General features: G+C 39.7%; 2 protein-coding genes across 9 annotated transcripts in view; one reads left to right on the top strand and one right to left on the bottom strand.

Annotated features, from left to right (window-relative positions):
* Positions 1–6,813, top strand: part of dnah5 (dynein, axonemal, heavy chain 5) — a 95,775-nt gene extending 88,962 nt beyond the window's left edge. For 2 of the 4 annotated variants that reach the window (XM_067510639.1, XM_067510637.1), the window contains 5 exons: positions 2,834–3,049; positions 3,912–4,124; positions 4,934–5,086; positions 5,443–5,674; positions 6,426–6,813. In XM_067510639.1, coding sequence (XP_067366740.1) covers positions 2,834–3,049; positions 3,912–4,124; positions 4,934–5,086; positions 5,443–5,674; positions 6,426–6,616 — 1,005 coding nt within the window. In that variant the 3' untranslated portion in view covers positions 6,617–6,813. The remainder of the gene's footprint in view (positions 1–2,833; positions 3,050–3,911; positions 4,125–4,933; positions 5,087–5,442; positions 5,675–6,425) is intronic. The other 2 variants (XM_067510640.1, XM_067510641.1) reach the window with 1 other exon arrangement.
* adcy2a (adenylate cyclase 2a) overlaps positions 6,756–12,475 on the bottom strand; it is a 43,460-nt gene continuing 37,740 nt past the window's right edge. For 3 of the 5 annotated variants that reach the window (XM_067510642.1, XM_067510643.1, XM_067510645.1), the window contains 6 exons: positions 11,731–11,889; positions 10,069–10,215; positions 9,682–9,792; positions 9,450–9,564; positions 8,398–8,522; positions 6,756–7,982 (listed from right to left, as the gene is read on the bottom strand). In XM_067510642.1, coding sequence (XP_067366743.1) covers positions 7,830–7,982; positions 8,398–8,522; positions 9,450–9,564; positions 9,682–9,792; positions 10,069–10,215; positions 11,731–11,889 — 810 coding nt within the window. In that variant the 3' untranslated portion in view covers positions 6,756–7,829. Of the gene's footprint in view, positions 7,983–8,397; positions 8,523–9,449; positions 9,565–9,681; positions 9,793–10,068; positions 10,216–11,025; positions 11,166–11,730; positions 11,890–12,264; positions 12,300–12,475 lie in introns of those variants that run through there. The other 2 variants (XM_067510644.1, XM_067510646.1) reach the window with 2 other exon arrangements.

Genomic DNA, 12,475 nt, shown 5'->3' with positions numbered 1-12,475 from the left:
AGCAACACTGAAGATGAGGGGTTTTGCAGGGCACTAGCATGCTGTGCTTTTCTCATGTTCAGATACAGGCTGCTATTTCTATGATTTTAGATAAAATACAGCCATGTTTTTTTATCGCAGATTATGTACTTATTATTGTGCTCAACTTGTCTGTGTGTGTGTGTCTGGGGGCAGTTCCTGAACTAGTTTCAATATGATGGATGCTCAGAGCTTCCAGGCTTATTCTTCTGCACTGCCTCTCAAATACAGAATGACAAACATGGCCTTGGAGAACACACACACACACACACACACACACACGCACACTGATACACACAATGATACACACACACACCGATACACACAATGATACACACACACACTGATACACACACACACACACACACCGATACACACACAGAAATACAACTCTTAACACATGTACCATAAAGCAACCTTTCTTTTTCTTTGTCACAAGCAAACATTCACTTTTGAGGTCTACATGAACAAAATGTTTCCCTGTCTGCATCCATATGTCTCTGTATTAAAATAAAAAGCAGACAGGCAGGAGCAAAGATAAAATTCTCTAAAGGGAAATAAGGGACCACACTGTCCAGCACCCAATGTGAGAGTCTTTATTATCTCCCATTTCAAAAGCAAATTCTAAACTGTTCTCAATCATCAAAAAAGAAGCACAGAAATCTGTTAATATATTAACAAATCACTCAGTTTCTGCCAAAAAGAAATAATAAGCTCTATTTTTTGTTTCAATACTTATGTCCTAATTACTGTTTCATGTGACAGCACAATTTTTGATGTCTTAAAGTACAACCCCAATTCAAAAAAAGTGGGGACGATGTTTAAAACATAAATAAAAAGTGAATGTGATAATTAGCAAATCTCATCAACACTTATTTTATTCACAATGACTTTGTTGTGAATTGGCGCTATAAAGTTGAATTGAACAATAGAACATAAACAACACATCAGATGTTGAAACTGAGATATTTCACCATTTCATAGAAAATATTAGCTCATTTTGAATTTGATGGCAGCAACACATCTCAAAAAAATTGTAACAGGGGCAACAAAAGGATGGAAAAGTAATTGCTGCTTATAGAAAAACAAATGTGGGAGCCTTTGAAAACTAATTAGGTTAATTGGCAACAGATCAGTAACATGACTGGGTATAAAAACAGCATTTCAGAGAGGCAGAGCCTCTGCAGAGGTTCACCAATCTGAGACAAACTGTGTCTAAAAATTGTGGAACAATTTCAGAAAAATGTTCCTCAATGTAAAATTGCAAAGACTTTGAAGATCCCATCATCTACAGTTTATAATATCATCAAAAGATTCAGAGAATAAGTAGGAATCTCTGTGCCCAAGGGACAAGGCAGAAGGTCAAACCTGGATGCGCTTGATCTTCGGGCCCTCAGGTAGCACTGCATTAAAAACAGGCTCAGGAACTCAGTAACACTTCCAGAAATCACTGTCAGTGAACACAGTTCACTGTGCAACCCCCAAATTTTATATCATATAAAGAAGAAGCCATGTGTGAACTTGTACCATTCAGACAAGAATGGGACAACATTCCTCTCCTAAAACTCCCGCAACTGGTCTCCTCACTTCCCAGATGTTTACAGAAAGTTGTTAAAAGAAGAGGGGATGTTACAAAATGATAAACATCACCCTGCAACAATTTTTGAGATGTGTTGCTGCCATCAAATTCATTCTGACCTAATATTTTCCATGAAATGGTAAAACACATTTCACGTCTCAGTTTCCACATCTGATATGTTGTTTGTTTTATTGTGAATAAAATGTGTGTTGTTAAGATTTAAAAATCATTTACGTTTTACACATTGTCCCAACATTTTTTTGAATTGGGGTTGTAGATTAGAGGAATCACTAAAATAGAAAAAAAGCACACAACATTTAACTCATTGGGTATAAATTATTCATAGTAATAATACAGCTTTGAAAGGTTAGTTAAAGTTAGTCTGTTCTGAGTTTTCTAGTTTTAAATAGAACCTCATTAGTTACACTGCAGTAACAGATGGTGCATTTGCCATCAGCAAGTAAGACACTCATTGCGAGTGTCTTTGACCAATTAATGCAGCCTCGTTTCAGCCCAGTGCCTATGGTAGGAACACAATCAACATCAGTTACGTTATAGGAATAATTTGGCCTAGAATTTAATCTAAAAACCTACATTTACAACATTGATAGCAAAGTAACTTCTATTAGTGTCAGTAATTCAGTATAAATAACTCATTGGTATGTTGAGCCTGCCTGTCTATTTGTATTCAGGTTGTTCCTTTAAACCAACTGACCTTGAGAAGAAATTATTGATGGTATCAATAAAGGAATATGTCCATATTGTTGAGTAATTTATCTTCAACAGCTAGAAATGGAAAATGTTATTTGACCTGATATCTATTTTTTTGTTTTGTTTTTTTAACCTCATCTACTGAATGTCTTTATTGGACAATGATATGATTTAAATCAGCACAGACTCTGTAATGTTATGAACTTGTAATGTTATATGAATTTTCATAAGACCCAGGTTTTAGTCTTGTTTTAAACCAATCCCAAAAATGTTATGCAGCACATCATACAGAGATTGGGGCTGATTTCCCAGCTGGTTCTGGTTACTGTGAACATTCAATACAATCAGCCATGTTTATGGGCAGAAAACCAGAGAGGAAACTTATCACTACACCAACAGTTCATACTAGTAGGGAGATTCTTCGTATCCCTCCCAAGTCATGCAGCTGCCTGTGACTGACTAAAAGCTACTTATTAAAATGTTTTCACACCTTCTGTAATCCCAATAACATTCTCTCTTTTGCAGGGTTTGCCAGCATATGACTCTCCAGAGGTGTTCGGTCTTCACCCCAATGCAGACATAACCTACCAGAGTAAACTGGCTAAGGATGTATTAGACACTATCCTCAGTATTCAGCCTAAAGACAGCTCATCAGGCAGAGGGGAAACCAGAGAGGCTGTGGTGTCTAGGCTGGCTGACGACATGCTGGAGAAACTGCCTCCTGACTATATACCGTTTGAAGTAAGGCTGTGTGTATGTGTGTGCACCATAGAAGTGAGTGAAGTAGCATGTGCAATATTTCTCTCCTCCCCATGTGTGCTGTGCAAAGTGACTAGTGTGGTATGCTCAGAGGTGGGATGTGTGTTAGCGAGGTGATGGAAGGTTGTGTGTGTTTGTGACAGTGATGGAGAGAAAAGATGACTAGAAATAGACAGGGGAGGTGTAAATGCAGCTGAATCTCACCAGCTTCCTTTTATTTTGGGTTTTCGCTCCTTTTTTTCTCAGTTAAGAGAAAGTGAGGTGAGAATTGACTTTTCTGAGTCAAGGCGCAAATCTCATCATGGAAAATTGCACACCACACCCTGTGTCTGCCACTGCAATCTGCTTGCTTGTCTGTCTGTTTAGAGTACATGTAATCAGCAGAACTATAGGACGTGTCACCCATGCTGACTTGACCCCTGCTCTTTTAATATAGGACAATTATATAGAGAGAGGATATGCTGAACAGAATGAAGCAGAATGCAAATGCATTCACATAAAACCCCAAACTACCAGGTATTTTTATGGACTTGAATTTTGGTCATACTGTCTTCTGTTCTTCAATGTTCTTATTAATAGTAAAAATTATAGAAACATTGCTTTTTTTTACCTAAAGCATGTGCTCATATATTATCCAGATAAGAAAAAGTAGCAGTTTTAAAGCTACAAAGGGATGAACTAAAACTACTTTGATACAGAAATATTCATTATTCAGAATACTGAACTATGCAGCGAACATCACGTCATGACCATGTCTGTGCACATTCAGTGGCATTCCATGCGTTATAAATTGTTCAGGAGAATCATTAAAATGTTAACATCTAATCGGATTTCATGAAACCAGGTGAGAGAGCATCTCCAGAAGATGGGTCCCTTCCAGCCCATGAACATCTTCCTGCGTCAGGAGATCGATCGGATGCAGAGGGTCATAGTCCTGGTCCGTAACACCCTGACAGACCTCAAGTTGGCAATCGATGGAACAATCATTATGAGTGAGAACTTGCGGGATGCCCTGGATTGCATGTATGACGCACGCATTCCTACTCGCTGGAAGAAGGTTGGTAGAGATGGTCTCAAATTTTGAGAATTGCAAACTGTGCTGCACTCCCTGTCACATTGACTACATGTGCAATTTATTTGTAGACTTAAATTCACAGGAGACTCTTCATTTCACGAGTAGAAGCTGCAACTAGCACGTGCTAAAACATTTAGAAGATTGCATTTAATTCTGATGCTCTTGCGAGAGGTTTAGTTATTTTAAATCTTATTCCGACTTGCAACGCAATTTGACTTACACCAGTCCATGGATTCATTTTTTTGTTTTCACAAATTGAGCTGTAATCTAATGTCACTGAAAGATAGTATTTCTTTCTGATGCTCCATACTTTTTATGTATACTACTGTCTTTAAAAGTGTTATTCACAATGCACAAATTCATGACTATGATGAATGAAAATGACTCTCTGAAGAAATTGCAAAGATATTGAGAGGTGTGTGTGACTGTGGGACAGGCAACAAAGCAGTGTGACTCGACATGGCCTTTCCCATACCCTCAAATCATTCTGTTGCCATTTATGCTGTGCTCTCACAAACATGACTTCATTAGAATAATCTAGACTTGAATAGCTTTCTGGCTGGGATTCAAAGACTTTCAACCTGCAGTGACATCTGCTTTTTTTGGTGTTAGTGTATTCTGATCTTTTTTTCATTTATTCAATTGTGCTGAACTCTTTTCCTCTGGTGATGTGGTGATTCACATTTCTTCTTCTTTCATCTCTTCCTGTTGTCCTCTCCTCTGGTGTCCCTGGATGACAGATTTCAGTGTCTGATCATAATGATTTGTTCATGTTGTTGTTTGTCTTTCAGGCATCGTGGGCCTCCAGCACCCTGGGGTTCTGGTTCACAGAGTTGCTTGAGCGGAACCGGCAGTTCCAGGCTTGGATCTTTGAAGGGCGGCCCAATTGCTTCTGGATGACGGGCTTCTTCAATCCTCAGGGCTTCCTGACAGCCATGAGACAGGTACACAGGGCATGAAGCTACCTACCTACCAAGCAACCGCTAGGGAAGAGACCAGATGGCACACAGGGATAAACAGGCACATGGCCACTTTCACACACACAGGGGCAGGGAAACGAGTGTACACAGATTACTTTGTTTTCTAATGATTAATTTACATGAATGTGGTGGGAGAGAATACAACAGACATGTGAACTGCAGTGTTTATTTCACATGGGGGTGTGTATTTTTTCAGGAAACCATTTAGCACTAGGGTCTTTTTGCTCCTATTGATTTTCTTTCATTACACCATCAGTGGACTGCTACAGTATGTCATACTCCTCACATCACTGAATTAACTTGTGTCCCTGCCCTTGCAGGAGATCACTCGTGCCAACAAGGGCTGGGCCCTGGACCGCATGGTGCTGTGCAATGAAGTGACTAGATGGATGAGGGATGACATCACTCAGCCTCCCATAGAGGGAGTGTATGTCTATGGCCTGCACTTGGAGGGAGCTGGCTGGGACCGTCGCAGCTGCAAACTCACGGACTCAAAACCTAAAGTTCTCTTTGAGATGATGCCTGTGATCAGGATGTATGCAGAGTATAATGGTGAGTTTTTTTTATGTACTAATCGTACAGCCCACAATCACCATAAAGGCGATGGATGTTTTGCAAATATTGTCCACGCACCTTAAACATCAAACAGGCATAGGTTCAGTGGTACAAGAGCCAAATCTCACCAGTCTTAAATACAAAAGCTTTAATCAAGTGTCTCTTAAGATCAATCATTGAAGTCTCCATCAGTCACTCTGGCTCCTCAACGTTTGCATCCCACACAGTCTCTCTCAGAATGGATGGATTTAACATTTAAATGTCAAGCAGGCTAAGTGCTATTTATTTTTCCTGGGAATAGATTACCAGCAGTACAGTATGTGGCACAGTGTCTGTTCTGAATAAGACCAAGCTATATTTACACAGACGAGCCCTCGTGGACACCTGCAAACAAGGCTGCTTAGGAAATGAATGAAATGTGTAATGCAGTTTGTTTACACCATCCCAGCTTTTTCCCACAAGGCCTGCAGGGTTCAAGCTTGAGTCTAGTAAGAGATGTTTCTTTAGACAAGTGGTTGCAAGAGCCTCTGAGTGTGTGTGCAGATTCGAGTCTGAATTTAGTGTCACTATACAGATTAGTTTCTTACCTGTGTGTATCGCTAGCGAGATGAGGGGTGCATTAGCTAGGTGCAGCAGTAGCATCACTACAAATTTTTCTGTTAATGAAATAATTATATGTAGTTGTTGCTTTGTTATCAATAATGTTGAAATACTTCTTTCCCCCCCCCCCCCCCCCCCTTCTCACAAGGACATCAAGTGACAGTTTCAGCATTGTGGTGTGTTGCAGGTGTGAAGGATTCCCGCCTCTACTCCTGCCCAGTTTACAAGAAGCCAGTCCGGACAGACACAAATTACATCGCAGCTGTCGACCTGAAGACTTCGCTTCCTCCAGAACACTGGATCCTACGAGGTGTGGCACTTCTCTGTGATGTCAAATGACTGGTATGGTCAGGTGTGTACCATGTTTTAGAGGCAAAATATGTTCAACCCCAGAGGACTGATTGTGGTTGCTGTGATGTAGCATGAACCCATAGCAGCAAGCAGACCCTTGGAGGCAAATAACAGCACTCTATAGAACTGAAATACATAAAAATTTTAATATTTTTTTACAAAAAACAATGGCATCGAAACACTTTTTGGTTGTATTTTCTTTTCTTACAAAGCCACTGTACCATACATTCTAAAGCTATCAGATACACAGGTCACACTGTGGTTTTCCAGATAAGTCTTAACACTAAAATTATTATCTGATCCTTTCAGCCTCATCAACAGCAGCAAAATTTAAATGTTCTACCGTCAGTAAATATCAACATATCTGACCTATTCCATTATGAATACTTTTGGTTTTATGTAAACAGCCACTTAAGGCAAAAATGATTTAAGTGCAAAGACAGTTTTGGAAAACTGCCTGCAAAAAAAAAAAAAAAATCGTTGTCTAAGCTGCCTGTAAAATACACCCAAAACTTCGTGCTTATAACAAGGTTGAAAGAGCTATGTACATGTCTCTTTGCTGCCTGTGTTTTTTGTACATGCAGTTTTCCCTTCTGTCATTTCCATTTGTGCTAAATTATGGCTGGGGGCACATTACTGTCTTTATGACCATAACAGCAACATGCATTTTTGTCTTTTCACTGTAAGATTCTTGCCTTTTTGATACTTTCCAAGTAGCCTAGATGCTATTACCACACTTGTTTCTCTGCTCCTTTTTGTCAATTCACCTAGCGAAACCTCCAAGAGCTAGAATGTTAACTTGGACTGTTTCCGACTCTGAACTTGTGCCACTGTGGATTCTCAGGATCCAACAGTCAGATTACAATATATTTTAGAGACTATTGCCTACTTGCTGTACATGCTACACTCACACCTAAGTGACAAAATCAGTCTCTCCAGGATTTCACTCTCCCTGATGTAGCAACATTAAAAAAACAGAATTCAAATGGGGTTAGTTGAAATAATTCCTGGAGGGACTGCAAAATGTGTACTTCAGCAGGGGGATACAGTAACATTTCTCCTCATTGTGAAGAGCTACTGTAATTCCTTTGTGCCTGTTTACTTTTTACTTTTACAACAGCAGTGAGAAGACCAAACCTCTTCCATTTGGATAGGATTTCTGTCCTTTGTGCCTCTGAATCCTGTATATTCTGAATCAGTGTTATGACATTATGTTCCCTTGGGACAGTGCACGGGTCATCTCTGTATGCACAAAGTAGGTCTTGAGCTCTCCCTTACCCTTGACATTAATGATGCCTCTACAAGAGCACATGTAACCCAAGGTCAGAAGGATGTGGCTCGTCTCCTCAGTCACCTACAGGGGAAAAAAAAACCCACTAGTGGTTAATGTACATTTTGATCATCTAACAAAATTTAGTTCATCACTACAGGCAAAAATGTATTCCTGGCCTGCTGCTCTGCATCAGCAGAAGTCATCATGGGTCACATTGGACAAAGTGTTGCCTGAACAGTATTCAGATAAGATTACCTAAGAATGTTCAGCAGTGTTTTTATATGATGAGAGGATATGGATTTTTTTTTTTAAAGTGTCTTTTGTGAACTTTCCTACTCTGCAAACTACTGCTATTTTTCATCTGTAATTAATATTTAGGGCTTATGCTTCATGTAAGATTGAATTGCATCTGTGTATTCCTGCTCTGACAAGTCAAAACATCAGGAAAAAGGTTTTAATGTTTTTATGGGAAGAATGAAAATAAAATGTAATTTACCTGTATTTTTCCAAGGACTCCAGTACTATCCATTCTACTGGCTACGTTCACTGTGTTCCCCCAGATATCGTATTGGGGTTTCTGGGCCCCAATGACTCCGGCTATCACTGGACCATGGTTAATACCTGACAAAAGAAACACTAATTGTTTATGATATCACATCGTTTCAAAATGCTTTCCGTACAAAGATTTTTGTATGAATTCATCACAATTCACGAAGCTGAACTCTTAAACCCCAATATTTATCACCTAAGCCAAGAAGGCTCTGGATTTTGAAAGCCCTGAGATCACACTGGGCCCCTCCTTATTCTGGCTCCTGGGAATTGCAATCTGTTCAAGTGTGCATGCAGCACAAAGGCACACAGCCACTAGTTTTGTCCAGTCCCAGTGGGTGGGGACCTTTATCCCTGACTGATGGAGCGCTTTAGGCCCATCTGTAAGCAGCAGGGATGTTCAGTCTCTCTTACACACACTGCTGAGTTAATGGAGCATCCCGTGCTGTGATCTTCAGAGACAGGTTGAAGGGATCGAACTCTGACTTACCGCACAGAGAGCGCTGGCTCCTACCGCCTGCTTTTTTCCCCTGAGATTCTCCTTCTCTTGAGTCGGTCTATCGCCAAAATTAAGTGATCTCTGCTTTTAATTATAAAATGGCTTTTAAAACCTGGAGTCTAATCAAACAAGATAGGAGGTGTGCTTTAGACTTTCCTTGACCTTCAAAGTTCATGGTAGTGCATAAACCGTGTGAGCACCACAGCATTCACCCAACAGCAGGTAAACTGTTGCGCTCTCTTACTTAATCTCATTCTTATCTGCCGCATTTTGATAGGCAACAACAAAGTTTCTCCCCTGCAGCTAAATTATATTTATAGTATAGCACGTAATGTTTTCCATTCTCACCCTGTCATCAGTAGCACTGATAAACCATCTGGCAAAATGGTAAATTCACAGCACAGTCAGTTTGAAATAACAAAGGACAAATTGCAGTTGGATGAATAGTTTGCTTTCACACCACTTTTTATTTTTTTAAACAGCTTTTGAGTGCAACTCACCAACTCTGAGTTTGAAGTCATTAAAGGAGTGTTTGTTGATAACATCCAGCTTTCCCACCAAGGCAAATGCAAACTCTACCATGGTCCCTATGTGCATATACTGTCTATCATGTTCCTGTTGAGGAGTGAAAAACATGTTCATAATTTCATGGCAGTCACACTAAACTGGGGACTGATGTGCTTGAAAAGCTTCACAGAAATCACTTGTGCACTGTGTGCGTGTGAAGTAAACCTGTGAGGAGTAATCGGTCCCAGGTGTTGCATTCAGTCCAGTAGCAGCCATGTAAGTGCTGCCAATGGTCTTGATCTTTTCCACACCACTGAATTTTGGTTTTGACAGCAGCTGGACAAATACAAACATAACCCACACAAGTCAATGAGACGTAGTTTATTGAACATAGGATAGATTATCCTGCCAACATGTTCATGTTATACATACTGTTAAGATATAGATTTTTAATATTTATGTAGTGTAAGAACTTTGTTTTTTTATTTCTTTTAACCATGACAGTCTAAATATATTCAGATATTATCACAACTAATATCCAACCAGAAAACATCTTGTTTTGTGTAGTATGTCCAGGATGTTGTGAATGCAGTAAGAATTGCAGTTCTTTACCTCATCAAAATCAGCAATGATTTCATTGAGAAGTCTGAGGCACTCCAGTCCTTCTTTGTTGACGTCAGATTCTGTGTAGAACTCTTTAAAGTCTGGGATAGAGGCGAACATGACACACACCAGGTCATAGGACTGGTGGTACAGATCCTGCATGACAGAGCAGGAGAAAAAATACAGAGTTTAACTTGGACAGTTGCAAAACTGTTTTTAAACTTATAAACCAGACGTGGACATGGATGAAATACAGATGACTGATAGACATGTTTTGATTTTGATTGTGTGAGGCATTTTCTGTGTTTATTTAAGCTTAAGAGCACTTGGCTATTTGAGAAGAAATCAGTACTCTTTAGTACCAGCCAAAACAAGCGGTAAGCCCGGCAACCTAAGCTGCTCTAAAATCCATTAGACCGGCAACTTGGCCCTGGATCCTGTTCATCTGCAGGGATACAGCAATTTGCTGACTTTTCATTCAGGGTTTTTGCAGCAGAAGCAGCAGTCCCATTTAGACTCACACAACCTCCAAAATGCCATGTCCTCTAAACCTACAAAGATGTAAAACTTTACTGTTCGCAGTGGATATAACAAGGAATAATAAATGAGAGCATCTGACTGGCCAGTCAGCAAATTCACTTAGTTTGGCTCTTAATGTTTTTTTAATTTTTATAAGTAATTATCATACTAATATCTGAAGTCTGGAGCTTCCCAGCCAGGTCAGTTATACCAAAAGTGCTCCTAGTGGAAGCTGGACTTACTTGGGGTTCCTGATTTCTCACCTTCAATTCAAAAGGCTTCTTCACATCTAACATGGTTTAAAAGAGGAGTAAAGACCATCTATAGCTGAAGTCACATATGCACAGTAAGCCCTGAACTTCTCTAGACAATACTCAGAGGAGCTGCATGTGACAACGCAATTGTTAGTCAGGCGGCCTGGGTGTTAACTTATCGCCCACTTACAGTGCAGTCTTGACAGCCCTTCTCAGACAGTTTAACAACTGTCCACGACTCGACAAGTGACCCTTGTGACACACTTGATTGTTGGGGGACGACGATCCACATCTGACCTCAGAGACCCTTAAGATGTTAACGACCTAATGACTCTACAGAGGTTAAATAAAGGTTAGAAATGAAGAAGCTTTTCACATGAAAAGGTGAAATGTCTTCAAGAACCTGAGGCAAGTCCAGTTGTTACTCAGTCTGACCATTGGGACAATAATCTTCATACTACTTGAATGAACCGAATTTTCCAAATGAGCACATGAATTTTAGCACTATGCAGCCAGTCCGTTCACCACAAAGCACTTTATGTGCCTTTATATCTTACAACTCAATCGTTTTTCTAAAGTATGTATATAAAGTGGAGTGGATTAAAGATCCAGCTAAAAAGAAATTTAAATTATCTTATCAGTGGAGCTAAATTGGAACATTATGTTTAAAGGTATGCTGCTTTTGCCCTGTGTGTTCAGAGCTAATGGATGTAAATGATCTTTGCATTTTTGCCAGAGCTACAACAAAACCACAATACGTGGTTCCTGGGTCTCCAACAAATCCCAGGAACAACTTTAGAAATTTGTCAAGTAGAGTACAATGCTAGGAACAACTATGATACTGCAGAACCTTCAAACTTTCAGGCCTTTGGTGACAAAATGTGAAAAAAAAGTTTACCTCATTCTTCCAGTTGCGTGCCAGGAAGTGTTCTGCTACATGTGCAGGTAAGACGTTCTCCAGCAAAACCCGATTCAAGTTCTCCATGGTTTCAATCTCCTCACACTCCTTCTTGAATTTGTTCTTCCACAGAAAGTCTAACCTACAGTAATATTCATTCTGTTACAAAAGGACACAGAGGTGAAGAGACTGAAGGTGCAGCTTACAGTTTCCATCAAGTAACAGAGAAATAATGTAGAAATGGCTACAAGTATGGACACCACAAAGGCTAAAATGCAATTCTGTAAAGAATGGGCTACAATTATGTCATTAACATCAATTTAAAAAAGTACAATGGTTAATGTGGCTTTGGTTAAATCACAATGAAAAGCCATTGGGAAAAAAAACAAACAATAGCACTACATTACCAAGGCTTTTGGAAGGATAACTGAGGCAAATTTAAGGAAAATGGGACAAATGGGACTTTGGAAATAATAGAGATATGGTGCAAGATGCACCATATAATTCTCTTCCATTTTTGTGTAAAGTGCTCACATCTGTCAGCTGGCCTATGATGAAACTTAGGCCACCTGGGGGGGGGGCGACAAAAACAAAAAAAGATATATGATTTTGTATGATAATTTTACATTAAGAGGAAAAAGAGGGGTGGTGTGTGCATAGAGCAGTGTGTGAGCCTGAGCAGATATTAATAAATGGCATCTGTTATTTTTGCTGTACAGATGGTTGCCCCTGGCATTTTTTCACT

The sequence above is a fragment of the Channa argus genome, chromosome 7 (assembly GCF_033026475.1).
Source record: "Channa argus isolate prfri chromosome 7, Channa argus male v1.0, whole genome shotgun sequence".
In the NCBI taxonomy this organism is placed as follows: domain Eukaryota; kingdom Metazoa; phylum Chordata; class Actinopteri; order Anabantiformes; family Channidae; genus Channa; species Channa argus.
Note: the sequence above shows the minus strand (reverse complement) of the source record. Positions and strands in the feature narration are given on the sequence as shown.